The sequence below is a fragment of the Helianthus annuus genome, chromosome 2 (genome assembly GCF_002127325.2).
Source record: "Helianthus annuus cultivar XRQ/B chromosome 2, HanXRQr2.0-SUNRISE, whole genome shotgun sequence".
Taxonomy (NCBI): Eukaryota; Viridiplantae; Streptophyta; class Magnoliopsida; order Asterales; family Asteraceae; genus Helianthus; species Helianthus annuus.
Window position 1 is genome coordinate 136,519,165 of NC_035434.2, and position 21,302 is coordinate 136,540,466.

The window sequence follows — 21,302 nt, forward strand, 5'->3', positions numbered from 1 at the left end:
TACAAAAAAGAGCCCTGTTGTCATTATGCAGTTTACTAATTCCCAAACCCCTCGATTTGATAGGAAGAGACAACATATTCCAAGCCACCCAGTAAGTTTTTCTGATATCACGAGACCCTCCCCATTCCAAATCCTTAACAACCTTCACTGGAGCCTTCTAAAGCGAAAAATAGTAGTTAGGAAGACTCACCAGGACTGAGCGAATAAGGGTAATTCTCCCCCCGATAGACAATAAAGAGGACTTCCACAACGCGAGTCTTGATTCAATAATATCGTAAACGGGTCTCCAATTATTGATGCGATTCATGTTCGCCCCGACCTTCAGACCGAGATACTTAAACGGGAGTGATTCCAATTTGCATCCGACTCTATCCGCCAGATCCCTCACGTCCACCGCTTCCGCCCCAATACCGAATAAGCTAGACTTCCCTAAGTTAATTCTCAATCCAGAGCAGACATGGAAACATCTTAAGATTCTCACGACATTAAGAGCATTACTCATGTCCCATTCCCCAATGATAAGCGTGTCATCCGCAAAGAAGAGATGGGTTATCAACGGACCATCGTTAGAAAGTTGAATACCCGAAAAAATGCCCAAATCCCTAGCTTTGTCAATAAGACAAGACAAGGCTTGCATAACCGCCACAAACAAGAATGACGAAATGGGATCACCTTGCCTCATCCCCTTGCCACATTTAAATTCGAAAGTAGGCACACCATTAACCAAAACAGACGCCCTAGCCGAAGAAAGAATACCCCACAACCACTTACACCATCTCGCCCCAAAGCCCATCTGTCGGAAAACATCCACCACAAACCCCCAATTGATATTGTCGTATGCCTTTTCGAAGTCAATTTTGAAAAGAAACGCTTTTTTCTTGCATTTTTCAGCCAAGAGCACACCTCGTTGATGATAAGAGGCCCGTCCAAAATAAATCTATTGCCGAAAAAAGTAGACTGACTGTTTGAAATAACCGACCCAAGAACCTTCTTAAGCCTATTGGCTAAAATCTTGGAAACCACCTTATTAACGACCCCAACCAGGCTAATGGGACGGTAATCGCTGAGGCCCGATGGATCTCTCTTTTTAGGAATCAAAGCAATGAATGAGGAGCCACAACCAACATTAATCTGACCAGACTCGAAGAACGCCGCCATAAGCGCCAAGAAATCATTTTCGAAAAGCCTCCAAAACCGGTTTAAAAAAACGAAAGTTGAACCCGTCAGCACCGGGAGCCCGGTCATCCCCGCAATCAAACACCGCAACTTTGATTTCATTGACCGAAAACTGAGATTTCAGCTAGGATGCATTAGAAGAAGATATCTTCTTCAAGTTATCGCAAATAAGAGGGGGACGGGACGCACACTCCTCCAAGAACTTGGATCTGAAGAAGTTGAAAACACCCTTCTTGATAAGAGAGGGTTTGGACACCCATTCGTCACCAATATTAAGCTCGTGAATAACGTTGGTCGCTTTCCTGCAATTAATCATAGAATGGAAAAATTTGGAATTTTCATCACCATCTTTGGCCCATCTTACCCTAGACCTTTGCCTCAGATCCATCACTTTGGCAAACTCCATCTCGGCAATGGTCTTTTTGTTTTCCGCCAAGTTCCATTCTTCCTCTTTTATTAAATCTCTTGAATCAAGAATCGACTCCAACTCCTCAAGCTCTACTCCAGCAATCCTACGTGCTTCACCCTCCTTTTGAATCATTTTGTCTCTCCACTCCTTTATTCTACCACGAACATGACCCAACTTTTTAATCAATGCAACGTCAGGGGGGTAGCCTGTGGAAGAGAATTCGTTGCAAGCTTCTTCCACAACCTCCGTAAACCCCTCTTTAACCAACCAAGAGTTAAAAATACGGAACGGACACGACCCAAAATTAACCGATTTGGAAATCAAAATAATAGGACAATGATCCGACCACAAACACGGGAGAGCCTGAACACGAGCCTCCGGCCAACCATTAAGGAACTCCGAATTAACCAAAAATCTATCAAGCTTACTGAGTTTGTTCCCATTTTCAAAACGCCAAGTGAATTGCATACCTCTCATATCAAACTCAAACAACCCCGCTTCAAACACAAAAGAATTAAAATTATTGGCACAGGAAGGTTTAAACACACAATTTCTCCTTTCTTCGTGATAACGGACTGCATTAAAGTCCCCACCGATAATCCAGAAACCATCCGTGTTATTGATAATCACAGTCAACTCCTCCCATAGATCTTTCTTAGCAGGAATCCCTTGAGGAGCGTACACATTCAAAAAATTAACTATCGAGCTACAACCCACCAGATGACCCCTGACAAGGAGAAAATGCCTACTTTTAACTGACGACTCCAAGCGAAACAAGCTATCATCCCACATACAAATTAAACCACCAGAAAGCCCAGAATCATCAACCGACTCCATACCGAACCCGTTGCTACCCCAAAATTTCGACAACTCAGATCTTGACACACCAGCATGTTTTGACTCCTGAATAGCTAGGAAATTTATTCCATGTTCCCTAATGATTGAACTGATCCAACCAGATTTATAAACTCCCCCGATCCCCCTGACATTAATAGAAAGACAATTCATTGCGGAAACAATTTGATACCTGAATTCACGATGGATTCCTTAACCAGAGCAGAATGATTGTGAAGCTTAACTCCTTAACCGTATTCTCAATTTCCTTGTCCACCCCCAAGTGAATATCGGAACCAGGAAGATCCTCGTTCCCGTTAGCAAATCCGACGAACCCAGTCTCCTCCATCCTATCAGCATCAAGATCCACCAGAATAGCATCGACATTGAGGTTGAGCCCTTCATGATTTCTTTCTTCAACCAGGCAACTACTAACTGTCTCACTATGATTTTTAGATGTAAAGCCAACAAAACCAAATCCCTGTTCTTGATCCTCAATATCCTTTCTATACCTTTTCTCGGGTCGGTGGTCCCTGAGAGAAGCACTATTGCCAGCTTGGGCCTGACCTTTCCTGTGTTTAAAGCCCAAAGAAGTTTTGCGCTGGGCCCTAGACTTCAAAACACCAGCGGCCACACCAATCCCAAAAGGGACTGGCCCATTTCCACAACCAAAAGCATTGGGACCCACCGCCGGCAAAGAATCACCGACATTCAGCCTATCCAAAGGGGGACCCACCGCCGCCTCATCATTAATCACATTAAAACAATTATCTGCCTGCACATTCTCATCGTGCATGGGAATGAAATTCTCGGGCAGGTCACCGTTATTAATAATAGACTGTCTGACTTCCTCCGAACCATCCAACTTCTGCGACCCTCCAGCTTCCTCCTCCCCTGAGTTCACCGGACCGACCACCGGTGAAGACATCGTAGGTGAATCCATCGCCGGAGAACCATAATCCACATAGTCCAAACATTCAGGAACCCAGTCATCATGTTCCTCATCCACCCAAATTCTAAAAACCATGTTTTTCCATCTCAGAGACACCATTTCTCTGAATCTTTGAGCCTCACCTACTTGCACCCCAATCTTAACGACAGACAAATCCCGATCCTCGTCGATAACTTTAGGAATAAAAAGAACTTTACCGAATAACTCACCAACCTGCACAAAAACATCAGGCTCCAGGAGATTAAGAGGAATGCCATGCAGCTTTAGCCACGCCACACGTTCCATGGGCAAGGGCTGACCCGCCCAGGTTTCCAACTTGGTGAACCAAGGCCCCCAAATATCTCGAGATTCCAAGAATCTACTGGCCGCAATCTCATCAAGAAAAGGGATAATGATAGATAGCCCACCCAAGTACCGAATCCTTGAAAACTCCACCTTAGCGATCCTCATAAGCTTGTCGAAATCTTTTCTAATACCCGGGTTCGGCTATATACCCGAGTATGAGTATGACTGGGTTTTGACTTTTCGGGTATTGGTCATACCCGGGTCGGGTTCGGTTCCGGGTTTGGCTAGAAAAACTATGACCTGTGTACCAAGGTTCGGGTAGGATTCGGGTTCGGGTTTTCAATACCCAGGTATTAGAATACCCTATTTCCGGGACCGGGTGGTTCGGGTTCGGGTATAGATCAGGTTTTTCGATTCATTATATTGGCATAAAAAATAGAAATATAATGGAAACATTAATATGTACATATTCTATGCCTTGAAATTTGCCCCAAAAAGTCTCACACAAGCTGTAAACGTTCAAAAAAAGTTGTTTTACACAATGGATCCAGGTATTACAAAAACCCGGGTACGGGTTTTGTGGAAAACCGAGTATGCTGAAAACCTGGGTATGAAAAACCCGGTTTTGGGTATTGAACAAAATATGCATACCCGGTCCCTACCCTATGTTGGGTTAACGTGGTGATCAGTTGAAATTTTATTTATAAAAACCCGGTTCAATAAATAATAGTCAGTTAATTAAGCGAGTTAATTAATAAAAATGCACGGAAAAAATAAACAAGTGATAAATTACAATAAACGAAACCCGACAAGATCCGGTTACATGCAAATACGAGCATTGTGATAAGGATACTTAACTACCGATGAGAAAGATATACCTCGGTTAATGACTAACCAGTTGAGACATCGAGGTTCAACGAACACGTGCTAGTGATACGAACCAACGAAACACGGGTATATGCCGGGTAGCGACGGTGGCCGGCAGTACTAGTGGCGGCGGCAGTAGGGGGCGACGACGTCCGGCAGCGGCGGTGGCGACGATGGCGGCGGCGGTATAAGTTGTGGTGTTTTGAGATCTTTTTCTAGTTCTTCATCATAATCTAAATGCAAGACCAAAGTCCGATTAAATAGATCATGAAGGTTCATGCCTGTGTGACAAGTGGCAAGGGTTCTTTGCATGCGCGACAAGTTTATTAATTAACATAAACCCGCTCATGATCATAAATATAATTATGATCCGTTTCGTATGTCGTTCGTAATTACCAGTTACACAGATCATAAATATAATCATGATCATAAATATACCAGATCTTTTTGGAGTGATTTAGCTTGTGGTATAATTTATGCCTCTTGCTACTCTTTACATTTCATACATTGTGTGATATTGTACAAGGAAATTCATCAAAAGATATGTTAATTAGGCCTGTAAATGAACCGAACGTTCATAAACTGTTCATGAACTTGTTCGGCGGGAAGTTCGTTTATATTCGTTTATTTAATAAATGAACGAACACGAACAAAAAAAATTGTTCGTTTAACTAAATGAACGAACATGAACACACCTTGTGTTCGTTCATTTATGTTCGTGAACGTCATTTATTTACGTTCGTTTATGTTCGTTTAAATTTTAATAAATACATAAATAGTTATATTTATACTATTTATATAAATATTAGGTTTTCTAACTACTTATATAAATATAACTAATTTGTATATGAACACTTATTTAGATGTGTTTTCGGGTGAAATATAATATATTAGACTTGTTTCTTCAATCATGTTAATTTATGTTTATTCAAATATGTTCAGTTAATTTTTTTATGTTCGTTTGTGTTCGTTTATGTTCGTGAACTGTTCGTTTAGGCTTTAAACGAACACGAACATCCCTGATTTCTTAATGAACGAACACGAACAAAAAAAAGGTGTTCGATTATATGTTCGTGTCCGTGTTCGTGTTCGGTTAAAGTTTAATGAACGAACACGAACATGCTTATGTTCGTGCTCGTTCGGTTCGTTTACAGGCCTAATGTTAATAAAAGGACGATCCAACAAGTAAAAACTTAGTAAAAATGAGGTTTTCAAAAGTATAAAAAAATATGTGATGTTGTTACTGGGTTTGTATGTGTGATCGTAGGTGCTTATGGTTAGGGTTGATATGATCCAGATGTATATATGTTCATGTTTTGTGAATGGAGATCTTTGATGAAAATAGATATGTTCATATAGTGTTATTTTTACGAAAAAAAATTAGTTTAACGAGTATATGTGTTCATAAGGTTAGTGGATGATGGTTGATGACGTTTTGATGAGGATAATCTTGGTTAAAATATTAAAAATATAAGTTAATATATGTTAACGGTGATTTTAGTATCTTAAGGTTTGGAAGTTGATTTTGGTGGATTCAAGTATATGTTAGTGTGTTAAGTGTATTTTGGTGAAAATATGGCTTAACATGTTAAAAGTGAAAGATTTGGTATAATAAAGTGCATGGTATGCTTTACGGAAGACTTGACATAATGTGATATGGAAGTTGTAATTGTATGTTTATATATAGTTTAACATACTAGCTGTGTATATGGACTAAAATGACTTAGTATATGGAAAACGGTGACCTTGTATGTTAATACATATATTAATATGAGGATCACCTAAACCGACAATTGTGGTTAGGGACTAGGACCTAGTATTATGTGACAGTGTGTGATAATATGTATATATATAAACATTGGGATAATCACCATCAACGCATCGTAATGTTTAACTCTTTATTAAAAGGTTAACATCTCGATTGTCTAAACAAGCTTAGTGAACTACTTGTCGAGTAGACACATGTTTAGGCCTAGTTTTTATTAAATTTAGGACACATGTAAGTCGGGAATATTTTTGAACACTTTGATTTTGCTTGCATACGCACGAAACGCAAATTTGTGAGTCTTCACGACCCCTTTTACTTTATTTAAATGTTTTTTTAATCGGGGGAAATTCATGCTTAGTTATGACGTATGATAGTTGGGGATGAAATCCATTTCGGTCTACTTTGTGCGCATAAGTTGGTTGGCTTTGGAGCTTGTAAATCCTCGTGTTATTATTTTAGTTTAGTAACCATTAGTCATGGTAATGACCGCGGAATAGTCGAATAGATATATTGGGTGTAACGAGCCCCGGTCCTCGTCGGTTGTGACCCTGTGTAAATGCAATTGTGTACTACTAGTTTTTGTATTGCCTTGAGTGGCGATGCGACGAGGCAATATTGTTATGGTTTGGTTACGGGCTTATGTCGGCACATGCGTCAAGGTTTTGCAAGACTATGATTTGACTGTCGTGATTTTCATTAGAATATATATACTAAATTTTTGTCAAATGATTTTGGTTTCATTTGTGCCATTTAAACCTGTGAACTCACCAATATTATGTTGACATTTTAAGCATGTTTTTCAGGTAAGTGAACTCTAGTTCACGGCTTTTGGAAGTTGCATACATCTTGGATGATACCTTTTGTGGATTTCGACTACTATATTTTATCGCATATGAGATATATTTAGCAAATCCTTGATCATTTTCTACAACATTTCTTTTGGTCAAGTGTCTTTAAACATGGTGTTTATATATTTGGAACATGTAAATTAAATATATTGTTATGGTTTGTAACCTTTAGAACTTTGTTGGTGCATATGTCTGTCGACTTCGTTTTGTATCAAGTCTTTATCTAGATTGGATAGAATGGAGCTCGGTAGGCTAGTTTATAGGATTTGAGAGGTGTTGGACTAGTTCGCACGAAATGGCAGAGGCCAGTTCGTACGAAATGGACATTGTCCATTTCGCACGAATGGATCATGTCCATTCCATGCGAATTGGCCATCCCTATATATAGCTGAGCTTTGTCATTCATTTGTAACTTTCTGATTCCGGTGCCGAAGTGTCTCCAGCCTGTAAAACGTTGTTATATCAATATAAGAGACAATTAATGTGATTCTAGTGTGTATACAGCTGAAATAACTCTGATACGTCTGTTTCCGCCTTTCATATTGGACGAGATCTCTTCTGAACGACTCGTTTGGTCGTGCAAACGATCCTTCAAGTGGTATCAGAGCTCAGGAGGAAGAGTTCTTACCATTTTAGCTGTTTCTCACCAGAATTTCTGATTTCTACTCACTTCTACTCACATTTCTATACGTTTTTGTCAAATTAATCAAGATTTCACGGTTAAAATGGACTGATTTTCACAAATAACAAGCGAAACACTGTTTTAATCAATCCTTGAAGAAATTAGACCTAAAATCGACCTAAAACTTGATCAATTTTGATAAAAAATCATCAGATCGTTCGAAAATGGTCCAATTCGTTTGAATTAGAGTTCCATTTCGCACAAATTGAACATAAATTGGTCAGTTCGCTTGAAAGAGACTCCAATTCGCACGAATTGAACAAGATTGTTACCCAGTTCGTACGATTTGGACCCCATTTCGCCTGAAACTAATCCATTTCGCACCAAATGTTTCAATTCGTTTGAAAGTGCCAATTCGTTTAAAAAAACATCCCAGTTCGCACGGATTGAGCATTTTTTATTCCAGTTCGCCTGAAAGGGATTTCAGTTTGTACTGGTTGTATAAACATCACATCAGGTTTTTTGTAGTATGGTTAAAATGCTTGACGAAAAGGAAAACGATAGCCTTGAAAGTTTAAATAATTGGTTTGATGGGTTTTGGTATAAGAGGAAAGAAAATGGGAATAAGAATGTTTGGGTTAATAGACTTGAATATTTTTTGTGTAAAAAGCATGAAACGTTGGATGAGTTAGAAAACCGGTATGGTCATTTACTTGAAAATTTAAAAGAGTACGAGATAAGGATGTCGAATGCTGAACAGATATCAAAATTTGCGGACGCGTTACTTTCAGAATGGGATGAATTTTTGAAAAACCTGAAAAAGGATTCTAGATTCTCAAAGTTTTATTTAAGAGAATTCATTAATGAGCTTAAAACACACAATTATGAAAATAATAAGAAAAAGAAAGGTTTGATAAATGAAATAGAAAAGAACTTAGATAAAATGAGTTTGGATGTGATTCTTGAAATAAGAAGAAGAGTCAATATGTGTCTTGTAGCAAAAAATGTTATGAAATATGATATTAAGAAGGGTTGTTATATAGATGAAAATATGAATCCTCTTGATTTTGTTAAATTTTTTTGTGCAGGTACATACACGACAAAGACAGAGGTAATTTCAAAGAATGAAGAATCCGAGAAAAATGAAACTTCAAGATCTGAACATGTGTGCTCAAAATGTGACAAATCTAGAGCAGACAACATCAAACTCCTGAAAGATGTGGAGAGTTTGAAATTGGAAAACAAAAATTTAAAAGAAAATGAAAAAGAATTTCAAAGTAAAATAAAAATTTTAGAAAATGAAGATGTGTTTTGGTTAAAATTAGAAAACAAAGTTTTAAAAGAAAAAGAAACAGAATTTCAAAGTCAAATAAAAGTTTTAGAAAATGAAAAATATGTTTTAGATAAAAATAAAATTAAAAATGAAAAGGCAATAAATTCTCATCTTGAGAAAATCACTCAACTTGAAAATGAAGTTGAGATTGCTAAAAATAACATTGGTGAGTTAGAAAAGAAATTGAAAGGTTTTGTGACTTCGTCAGTAATACTAGATCATATATGTCCAAAACCGATCAATGAAATTCCAATAAGTGACAATGTGACAAATTATGACAAAGTCATAATTGAAGATTGTGATGATAAAGCTGATGATGAAGATGATAAAAAGAAAATATTTTTGAAATTAAAAGAAAAATTTCAAGAAATTGTTTTACAATCTACTGAAAGAGGTGAATGTTCAAAGCAAAAACCTTTTAAGAAGAATGTAGAACAAAAACAAAATGTTAAAAATTCGAAAAATTTTCAAAACAACAATAAAAGATCATCAGTTCAATCATCCAATCATTATAAAAAAACCCAAAAAGTTGAAAATCAAAACTCACAAAAGGTTGGTAATAAGTGGTGCAGGTTTGACCATGGTGCTCAAAAGTCAAATCAAGCTTACAGGAGAAGATGGGATGAAGATTCTTCAAAGCCAAATCATTACAATGATAGAAAACAGGAAAATGATGAGTACTACAAATCAAATCAGTGTTATGATTTGAGTGTTTGGTTTGAAAGTGGAGAATGGTACGATAACAAAGTGTGTTACAAATGTGGTTTTCAAGGACACATTGCTGTTAACTGCCAGAGTAAGAGTTTTGAAACAAGAAGATGCTATGACAGTCAAATCAGAGGTCATATTGCCAGAGATTGCCCAATGAGATCAAAAAGAAGATCGAGGGCTGAATCTCATGGAACGGTGAAGAAATTAGTCAAAATTGTAGAAAAGCCCAAAGAACAGAAAGTGAAAGAACAGAAAGTGAAACTTTCACAAGGGCAAAAAGATAGATTGAGAAAGAAAAGAAAGAAAGCAAGGGTGTATCTTGAAAAGATTTTGTCATCGGGTACAACTGTTGATTCGGATAAAAGTTCTGATGAATCGCTTTACTCAACCAAAACTGATCAGTCAAGTAAAACGAATTCATCAGATACAAATCTGAGGACAAAAGAGAGGATAAATAAAGAAAAATTGACTAATCAAACTGATAAAAAATCAAAGAAAGTAAATTTTTCAGATAAAATCTTTATTAAAGTTTTTGAATATAAAAGAAACTGTAAAAGGTCGTTCATGTCACAGGTTGATGAATTTGGAAAACCTAAATCCTGTGTGGATTGGGTTCCAATAAAGGATGGCAATGAATTTGTTTCTTCGGATGCAAAAGAGCCACGTTTTGGCGATGAATCTGACTCGTCAAAGTCAGAAGAGCCATGTTCGGGCAATGAATCTGATTCGTCAAAATCAGAGGAGCCACAAATTAAGATAAAAAGTGATGATTTTGTTTCGACAATGGATGATGCAAACTTTCCATCATTGTCAAACGGAAATTTAAAACAAAAAATTGGCAAGTTGATAATCGTGGAGCATGAATCCTGACTTGCCGGAGCTCCCAAGTTGGTAATCGTGGAGCATGAATCGGCATCTTTCTTGAGAAATTGGCAAACTGTCATATTCGATCTACATGTGATTTTGTTGATAAGAATCTATAAGTGGTTAATCAAGGTCATTAAATTGAACTTGATTTAACTTTCATACAAGTGGTTTTGTGAAAACAAAGTGATGAATAAATCCCTAATCCTACAAGTGGTGAAACAACAAAACTAATTTTCCGGAAAAACCATTTTGATTAAAACAAACTTAACTGTTTTGAAATCATAGTGGGAAAATAGTTTGTTGTCAGGGGGAGTTCTGATTGTTTATGCCATGTGCATGAAGAATTGAAACAATTCATATCAGTTTGTCATGATTATTTGTACAGTTTATTTTCAAATTTTCCTTAAAAATCAAAAATTGAAACACATTTTTGATTTTAGGGGGAGTAAAATTTTTAGAATTTTCGAAATTGAAAAATCCAAAAACATGATAAAATATCAAAATACAAAAACATGAAAAAAATGAAAAAGAGTTTTGTTGTGAAAAGAGGAAATGATAGTACATCAGTAGACTATCACAGCACGCTAAAGAATTGGAAAGTCAAATGTGATAAACGATCTCACTGATGATATGCCAGTAGGTTTTTACACATTCAGTAGATTGTTTTCGAGATATAAACCTAAAAACGAATACTTACTTATCTCATGGGGAACATCTCTCGGATATATAGGTAACCCCTGAAATCTTGTTTGAAAGGCTTTCTATTTCTGACATACTAGGTCTTTGTGCGTGATGATATCTGGGGTATTATACCAGGACTTCTGATTTTGCGGGAGCAATAGCCTAGTCCTCGTATAATGCTCTACATTGCTTTAATCATAAAGCCCTCCCTCAGCAATAAAAATGATGAAACATTGAAAAATGCTAATCATGTGCTGTTGAAGAAAAGATCCCCAAACGGGACACACCTAAAGACGAGCCATCATCTCTTTGTCTGGACGGAAGTTCTAACCTGAGCTCTCATGGTTTCGCATTACCCGTTTAAAGATATCATTAGTGTACACTCGCCTGTAAGACTGAATATAGAAGTCTGGACACGGGAGTATATTCTGAGGTGGGACACACGAATAAGTTAAGTTCATTAAAACACTAATCTCGTATCCCGAAACAATTGAACTTTGTGTGAAAATTGAAGTGGATCAATATACTGACAATCTAAGTGAATCGTTTAGAACTTAAAATGTTTAAAGCTTAACGGTGTTAGTGATTTGTCTCATAACTGATATGATCTTCTTACACAAACTCATAAAAATATTGTCTATACATATTTCTTTACTGCATTTCATTAAAAACAAAAATCAAAAAGAATTTGTTTTAGCATTAATTTTTTGAAAATTCAAAAAGATTTTATTTCATCTTATTTTCGACAACTGATGTTGAAAAGCTAATTTTCAAAATTCCGAGTGCTAAACATGATGAACAAGGTTGGGAGAGTTTGTATGAAATGAGATGTCACACCCCAACCGATGGCGGAATCATCGGGGCGCGGCACTGAGCGAAACAGATTGTTCAGAAGTTTCCACAACAACTATCATATAATTCAGTTATATAACACGTCCCATACCGTGTCCCAAATAATAACAAGTTATCATAGAAATCAACTAAACAATATGGGAACTGTTCCGACAACTCAAGTTCTTAATTATTACAGACCGAATTTAAATATTGTTTTAAGACTTCTAGACAGCTAACGGTAGATCTTACTGACTACAGGTGCCAGTACAAGATCTACAGATAATTATGGCCCTGGAGCAGGTATGTGGACACTGTCCTAAGGTCACAGGCTCCTAGAAGCTTATTATTGCCTCGCTTCCCTAGCACGCTAGTAGCTTAAACACCTGTCACATACGTTAAAATAAAAGTCAATACATATAATGTAAAGGTGAGTACACAAGTTTGATATAGCATATAAAGTTCGAAAAGTTTACGCATAACCAAGCACGTACACAAGGGCAAACGATGCATGTAAATTATCAACATGGGACCATCGATACCAACGACTTCAAGTTGACTGTCCGAGACAGTTCGCAATACATGATTACCACTGTAATCCATGCAAGTAATTGTCCTTAGCAACCCCCGTGTGAACGGGTGCTGAGTCCAAACTATAGTACTACGTTGCTAAAGCAGGCAGATAGCACTCCACGTGTAAACATAATAAACAGCAATCATTTAGACAAGTAATACATGCAAGTAGGTTAGCGTTCAAATAGTTTGTGTTGTTTGTGAATTTGATAGATTACGTATGTAACACCCAAAAGTGCTGAAAGCAAAAAGGGATCGAGTATACTCACAGTGGTTGTTTGTGGATTGAAAGGAGCACTGAGAATAGGTTAGCCTGAATAGTTCGATAACACAACGATGAGTAACGCGGAAAAGTAAACAATGTACTTGGATCGAGTAGGCCACTCGATCGGACAGCAGTTCGATCGAGTGGGCTGTTCGATTGGTTTGAAAGTCCGTTCGAACATCCATTCGATCGGCCGGCTGGCTCGATCGGCTGGTTCCTTCAAGTGGATTGTTTCTTCCTTTGATGAGAAGGATGTGTTTGTGTATGATGGTTTGAACTTTTGAAGTTCTTGCAGCATTACCTTTCAAGTTGGCCGATCGAACAGCTGTTCGATCGGTTGGTCCAACCGATCGGTTAGCAGCAAGGACTTGACAATATGTCACTCGATCGGGTAGCATGCTCGATCGGGTGATATTCCAATGTTTCGAATAGGTTAAGTGTTGAAGTGTAGTATCTCATGATTCGAGTAGTAATGATTACAATCGAGTGGCGTAGTCGATCGAACAGTACCTCGTCAATACTACACTTTGGTGAGTTGGTGGGTCTAAGTGCTAGTCGATCGGTTAGCCTAGCCGATCGGCTGGCGTAGTCGTTCGGTTGGGCTGTTCGATCGAACAGCCTAGCCGTTCGGCCAGCTTCTCGATTCGGTTAACCTATCACTTAACACTTGGTTATTCCCGTTACTTGTTGATGTTCTAGAGATAGTTTGACTACGAGTTGAACCACAAAGCTGAAGTCCCTACTTAGTCTACTGGCTCGAGCAGGAATCACCCAAGCTCGGCCCGAGGCGGTTTGGAACTTAAGTTTAACGTTTAACCCGAAATCGGTATATCTCTTGGTAGAACCCGAATCTTGAACCATGTGTTTGTTTAGAATGGTTTATAAATCGGTTCAAGCTTCGTTTTCACCGGTTTGGGTGTAAAAGAGTTGAAAGATAGATGAAAACCCATCTTCCAATCCTTTCCCACCGTGAAATGTTAAGATCTTTGGTAGATTTTAGGTTATTTATGTGGAAATCGGTTAGATCTAGGCTATTCATGGTGGAATGATGTCAAAACTTAGTGTTCTTGAAGAACACATGATGACATCACTCAAGAACACCTAGATCTTGGTGATTTCATGGATGAAATCCAAGTTTTTAAAGATAGAAAGATGTAGAATCGATTGATGAACAAAAACGTACAAGGATTAGAGCGAAATACTTACCGGTTTGAGAGAAATCTGAGATTTAGTGAGAAGAAGAGGCTGGTCGGTCAGAGCTTTTCCAAAAGTGGAAAGTTTGACAAGGACAGCCCTATTTATAGGCTTCCAAAAGAGGAAAGGGTCAGCTGATCGAACAGCATCCCTGATCGAGCGGCTGTCCGATCGAACAGTCTGTTCGATCGGCTAGCCTGTTCGATCAGGTTGCCCTGTTCGATCGGCTTGCCTGGTTTGAGTGTTTCGCGACGATTTTTGATATTTCGACTTCGATGAACGATGATTTGAGAATGATAGAATTCTTAATCAAATTACTTTTAGTCTCAACTACTATATCTAACATACGAGCATCCTTACAACCATTTCGGGTTCGATTTCCATTGAGTTTGATTCACCTTTGAGTCTTGATTAATTTTGATTGATTCACCACACACTTTAACATAAAGTAAGCATGCACAAGTAACACATAAGGCACACACACACGTATAAAAAGTACTAAAATCCCCACACTTGAGTTTGATGATTGATTTGATTAGCTTGATTATTGATTGACTAGCTTTATTGCATTGTTACTTCCTATCATTCACAGTCGGTCGTTGATTCACAGTTTGATTATCGGTCGATTAGTTTGACTATACAACACTTACTCCAAATAATATGAAAATCAAAATGAAACTAAAATGAAATTAATCTTTATTGATCTTTAATTCCAATAACAGTCAACTCTTGACTTTGACTTTGACTTTTGGGAAAACACGGGGTGTTACAGTCTCCCCTCCTTTAGGGAATTTCGTCCCGAAATTAAGCCGAGAACCGTACATCGCCGTGTAATTTTACCAATTTGATGCTTCAGATCTATCTGAACAACTGCGGGTACTTGGCCTTCATGTCACTTTCGAGTTCCCAAGTGAACTCCGCGCCTCGTTTACCTTCCCATCGTACCTTTACAATAGGAATGCGAGAGCGTCTGAGTTGCTTGGTCTGTCGATCCATGATTTCGACAGGCTTTTCCACGAAGTGTAGCGTCTCATTGACCTGAAGATCGTCGAGTGGTATTATTGCGTCGTGGTCGGCTACGCATTTTCGAAGGTTTGAAATATGGAAAGTCGGGTGGACATTGCTGAGTTCCTCCGGTAATTCGAGTTTGTAGGCAACTTTACCGATCCTTTCCAGAATCTTAAAAGGTCCAACAAATCGAGGCGTAAGTTTCCCTCTTTTGCCGAATCGGACTACTCCCTTCCAAGGTGATATCTTTAGGAGTACGTAGTCGCCAACTGCAAATTCGCGGGGCTTGCGTCGTTTATCGGCGTACATCTTTTGTCTGTCCCGTGCCTTCACCAAATTTTCCCTTATCTGGTGGATCTTGTCAGTCGTTTCTTGCAGAATCTCGGGCCCAGTCAATTGGGAATGACCGACCTCGTGCCATACAATAGGCGAGCGACATCTCCTACCATACAAGGCTTCGAAAGGTGCCATTTCGATGCTGGAGTGATAGCTATTATTGTACGAAAATTCGACCAACGGTAGGTGTTTGCTCCAACTACCACCAAAATCGATAACACACGCACGGAGCATGTCTTCAATAGTACGAATCGTTCTTTCAGTCTGCCCGTCGGTTTGCGGGTGGAATGCGGTACTCAAATTCAGCGTCGTACCAAGAGCTGCTTGAAAAGTTTCCCACAATCTCGATGTAAACCGAGCGTCGCGATCAGAAATGATGTCTCGAGGCGTACCATGATTCTTAATGATCTCGTCGGTGTAGATTTGGGCTAGCTTGGCCACCTTATAGTCTTCTCGTATTGGCAGAAAGTGGGCTGATTTGGTTAGACGATCGACTATAACCCAAATACTGTCGTGACCTGATGGCGTGGTCGGAAGCTTAGTTATGAAATCCATAGCTATGCTTTCCCACTTCCATACGGGTATCGGCGGTTGTTCGAGTAAGCCTGAAGGTCTTTGGTGTTCAGCCTTGACTCTTGCACAAGTTAAACAGCTACCAACATATAGAGCAATATCCCTTTTCATTCCAGGCCACCAGTACTTGTAGCGAAGGTCCTGGTACATTTTGTCCGCACCGGGATGAATGGAATATCGGGATTTGTGGGCTTCGTTCATGATGATCTTTCGCAAATCTGTCCTCCTCGGAACCCAGATTCGGTCCAGATAATAGAATATCCCGTTGGCTTTGCTCACGAGCTGAGTTCCATCGTGATAGATTCGTTCTTTCTTCAACGTACGCTCGTTAAAGCAAGCGTGTTGTGCTTCGCGGATGAGAGCTTCGAGGTTATACTGAGCCTGGATGTTTCGAACACCTATCACGTAATTCTTTCTGCTGAGGGCGTCTGCAACTACATTCGCCTTGCCTGGGTGATAACGGATCTCACAGTCGTAATCGTTGAGAAGTTCTACCCATCGGCGTTGACGCATATTGAGTTCCCTCTGGTTAAAGATATGTTGTAGGCTCTTGTGATCGGTGAAGATCGTACACCTTGTACCATACAGGTAGTGTCGCCAAATCTTTAAGGCAAAGACAACTGCGCCTAGCTCGAGGTCATGGGTTGTATAGTTCTTCTCGTGGATTTTGAGCTGTCGAGATGCGTAAGCTATAACCTTGTCTCGTTGCATGAGAACACAGCCAAGTCCAAGGTTTGAAGCATCACAATAGACAACGAAGTCATCGCTTCCGTCCGGCAGTGTAAGAACTGGTGCATGGCACAGCATGTGTTTGAGGGTTTGGAAAGCAGTCTCCTGCGCGGTTCCCCACACAAAAGGCTTGTCTTTATGAGTAAGGGAGGTAAGTGGTACAGCAATCTTTGAGAATCCTTCGATGAATCGCCGGTAGTAGCCGGCTAATCCGAGAAAAGAGCGAACTTCTGACGGATTCTTTGGCGTAACCCATCCCTTGATTGCCTCAATCTTTGCAGGATCAACGTGTATACCCCGACTATTCACAATATGACCCAGAAATTGAACCTCCTCCAACCAGAACTCACACTTGGAGAATTTGGCGTAGAGTTGGTTTCCCTGAAGCAACTCGAGAACCAATCGCAAATGCTGCGCATGTTCGGCCCTCGATCTGGAATAGATCAGGACATCATCGATAAATACAATGACAAAACGGTCTAAGAACGGTTTACACACGCGATTCATCAGATCCATAAAGACCGCGGGTGCGTTGGTTAACCCAAAAGGCATGACAACAAATTCGTAGTGGCCGTATCGGGTTCGAAAAGCGGTTTTGGGTATGTCTTCCTCTTGAATCCGCAACTGATGGTAGCCTGAACGTAGATCAATCTTGGAGAAACACTGAGCACCTTGTAATTGGTCAAACAGATCATCGATTCTTGGTAAGGGGTATCGGTTCTTGATGGTCAGCTTGTTCAATTCCCGGTAATCGATGCACATTCGGAACGACCCGTCCTTCTTTTTGACGAAAAGGACTGGTGCGCCCCATGGAGAAGTGCTCGGGCGAATGAAGCCTTTTTCAAGTAACTCTTGGAGTTGATTTGAGAGTTCTCGCATCTCAGATGGAGCGAGTCGATACGGAGCTTTGGCCACTGGGTTGGCTCCTGGAATAAGGTCGATTCGAAAGTCGATATCACGACTTGGAGGTAATCCAGGAAGATCATCAGGGAACACCTGAGGAAATTCTCGGACAACGGGAACATCCTTGACTTCAACTTTCCTTTTCTTGTCCGTCTCTGCTACAACAATGTTGGCCAAGAAGGCTCGATATTCCTTGCGGAGATATTTGCGAGCTTGAAGACATGACATGAGCTTGAGATCTTTTGCAGTAGTTTCACCATAAACACATAGAATATCACCACTAGCTAGCACAAAACGAATCATCTTATCGGAACACACAACTTCAGCATGGTTTTCACGAAGAAAGTCCATGCCTACTATGACATCGAAACTTCCGAGCTGCATTGGAATGAGATTAATCGGGAATATATGATTGTTGAGCTCGAGAGTACAATCACGGAGCACAGAATTGACAGCAATGGTTCTTCCGGTAGCGACTTCTACTTCGAAGGGTGACGAAAGATAAGAGCGCTTACGTCTAAGAAGCTTCTCAAATTCAAATGACACAAAGCAGTTATCGGCTCCAGTATCAAACAAACATGATGCATATATACCATTCACGAGGAACGTACCATTGACCACGTTGTTGTCAGCTTGAGCCTGACGTGCGTTGATGTTGAAAGTTCTGGCGTGAGCGGCTTGTTGTTGAGGCTGCTGTTGTTGTTGCTGGGGTTGTTGGGCTTCTTGTTTCACCACCCTGTTCGGGCACCGGTTTGCGAAGTGGTTAGGGTCACCACATGCAAAGCAGGTCCGAACATTGTTTGCCGGGGCCTGTGCAGCCTGAGGAGCTTGAGGAACAGGTAGCAGGGCTTGGTTAACAGCGGCTTGAGCTTGCGTTTGACGAGGACCATAGCGGCAACTCGCAGTGAAATGCCCGTAAACGTTGCAGTGGGCACAGTAACGGCAGGCCACACCCACTGGGTGATGATAAGAACATGTAGCACAGAGTGGGTGGGGGCCGGTGTACGCACGCTTAGCCGGCGGCGCATTAATCACTGGCGCAGTGCGCTGTGGTTGTTGCTGTTGTGGCGGTACTGACTGAAGAGGAGCAGCATTGGTTGCGGCGGCGCAACTCTTGTTCTTCTTTCTTCTTCTCGAGGACTTGGAGGCTTGAGCAGTAGGGTTGTCGGTTGATGCGGCAGTAACTTGATGCAACGACTTGGATGGCTTATCCCAGACACCAGCCTTAACTCGCTTGTCGTTAATCTCGGCAGCGAGTAGGTAGGTTTCCTCGATTGATGCGGGTTTGGCGGCGAACACATAATCTGCAACACAATCCGGAAGAGCACGGATGTATTTCTTGATGGTCATCTCGGGAGTCTTGACCTGGTCTGGACAGATAATGCTCAGTTGTTTGAAACGGGCGGTGAGACCAGCGTTGTCGCCCTCCTTCTGCTTGATGGTCCAGAACTCATCCTCCAACTTTTGGCGTTCGTGGGGAGGACAGAACTCGTCCAGCATGATAGCCTTCAGTTCCTCCCATGTCAGCTCGTAGGCAGCGTCGTTCCCGCGCTTATTCCTTTCGGCTGTCCACCAGTCCAATGCCCGCGACTGGAAGACACCGGTAGCATTGAGAGTTCGAAGATGATCCGGGCATCCGCTTTGACGAAGGGTAACTTCCACAGAGTCAAACCAGTGAAATAAGCCTGTAGGGCCCTCTTCACCGGTGAACTCCTTCGGTCCACATGCCTTAAATTGCTTGAAACTGAACGGAGCTTTGCTGGGTTCAGTGAGGGTTCGGGATTCTTCCGACGACTTGCTGGTGTTTTCGTACACCTCACTGACAGCTTTCGCTACAGACCTTGAAATGAGCTTGGCGAGACGTCGGTCTCTCTTTTCCTGACGGGAAAGGTTTTGGCGAGTTCTTGATGATGACGACATGGTCTGCAATAGACATCGCCATAGGGCTCAACACAACGAATTCGAATCTCGCACGTCTTAGTTTACTAAAGCTTAGAATCACGTCGCATCTCACGTCACGTAACACATATAAACACATAAGCACATAATCATAGAGGCACATAAGCACAGAAGCAATTAGAGCACATAAGCAATTAAGCAAATAGAGCACTTAATTTCCTAAACACGTACGAAATTTTATCACAGAGGCAATTAATGTCACGTAATTCCTCCTAACAGTACGCAGTAGCACACTTAGTTTCCTAACAGCCTCTAAGTTTTGAACACATCGAGTAGCATAGTATGGCGTAGCGTAGCATAGCATACTGGTTTCGTTTAGTTCACATCGACAGGGATTTGAATCGGGGTAGGATAGCAACAAAAGTCACGCAGATTGATAACAAATGGAGCAATCAACGAATCTCAAAACACGTAAACAGGTAAATCATATAAAATCAACAAAGCAACACTCAAAATCGGAAAATGGATTGTCTGCGGCTACTAGACTTTGACTAACCATGGCAATTTAACTATTCGCAGTTGACTTGTCGTCACTTTCGACTCTAGGGGACATGTTTCTGCCTCGATTCTTGGGCATTATGCATGCGCATTCTAGGCCATACTCGTGAGTTCAGGTCGTTGGAGTCCGTCAATTGCCTTGGCGAGATAAAATAAAGTTTGAATAACTGCCAAGGTTAGGGTTTCACCCCTAGCTCAGCAATTTCTTCCTTGTTTTAAGAAAAATTTAGAGGAAAGTTTTCATCGAATTACGGGTTTCAGCCCTTATTTGGTATAATTCTCCCCCGTTTGTTGATAGAAAATCGCACAAAATAACTGGCAAAAATTTGTAATTTAGGCAGGAATTTGCGGGTTTCACTCCTAATCCCGTCCAAACTACAAAATTTGGCTCGGAGTTCGGATGTAATGATAGAATAGAAGGAAACAACATAAAATAAACACATAAACTTGGTCTCTTGGTTCCTAACTATAGTCTAGGTCTCTAAGACAGCGATCCGGACTAGATCGTGTCTAACCTAATTCCCTATAGTTATGGCTCTGATACCAATCTGTCACACCCCAACCGATGGCGGAATCATCGGGGCGCGGCACTGAGCGAAACAGATTGTTCAGAAGTTTCCACAACAACTATCATATAATTCAGTTATATAACACGTCCCATACCGTGTCCCAAATAATAACAAGTTATCATAGAAATCAACTAAACAATATGGGAACTGTTCCGACAACTCAAGTTCTTAATTATTACAGACCGAATTTAAATATTGTTTTAAGACTTCTAGACAGCTAACGGTAGATCTTACTGACTACAGGTGCCAGTACAAGATCTACAGATAATTATGGCCCTGGAGCAGGTATGTGGACACTGTCCTAAGGTCACAGGCTCCTAGAAGCTTATTATTGCCTCGCTTCCCTAGCACGCTAGTAGCTTAAACACCTGTCACATACGTTAAATAAAAGTCAATACATATAATGTAAGGTGAGTACACAAGTTTGATATAGCATATAAAGTTCGAAAAGTTTACGCATAACCAAGCACGTACACAAGGGCAAACGATGCATGTAAATTATCAACATGGG

At 40.4% G+C, this 21,302-nt stretch overlaps 1 protein-coding gene across 1 annotated transcript; it reads right to left on the bottom strand.

Moving 5' to 3' along the window:
- Positions 1–1,300: 1,300 nt before the first annotated feature.
- Positions 1,301–2,593, bottom strand: LOC110896386. The gene has a single exon (XM_022143768.1). The coding sequence runs from the start codon at positions 2,591–2,593 to the stop codon at positions 1,301–1,303; it is 1,293 nt and encodes a 430-aa protein (XP_021999460.1).
- Positions 2,594–21,302: the final 18,709 nt, after the last annotated feature.

Coding starts and splice junctions, on each gene's coding strand:
- LOC110896386 (XM_022143768.1), bottom strand. CDS start 2,593: ATGAATTGTCTTTCTATTAATGTCAGGGGGATCGGGGGAGTTTATAAA.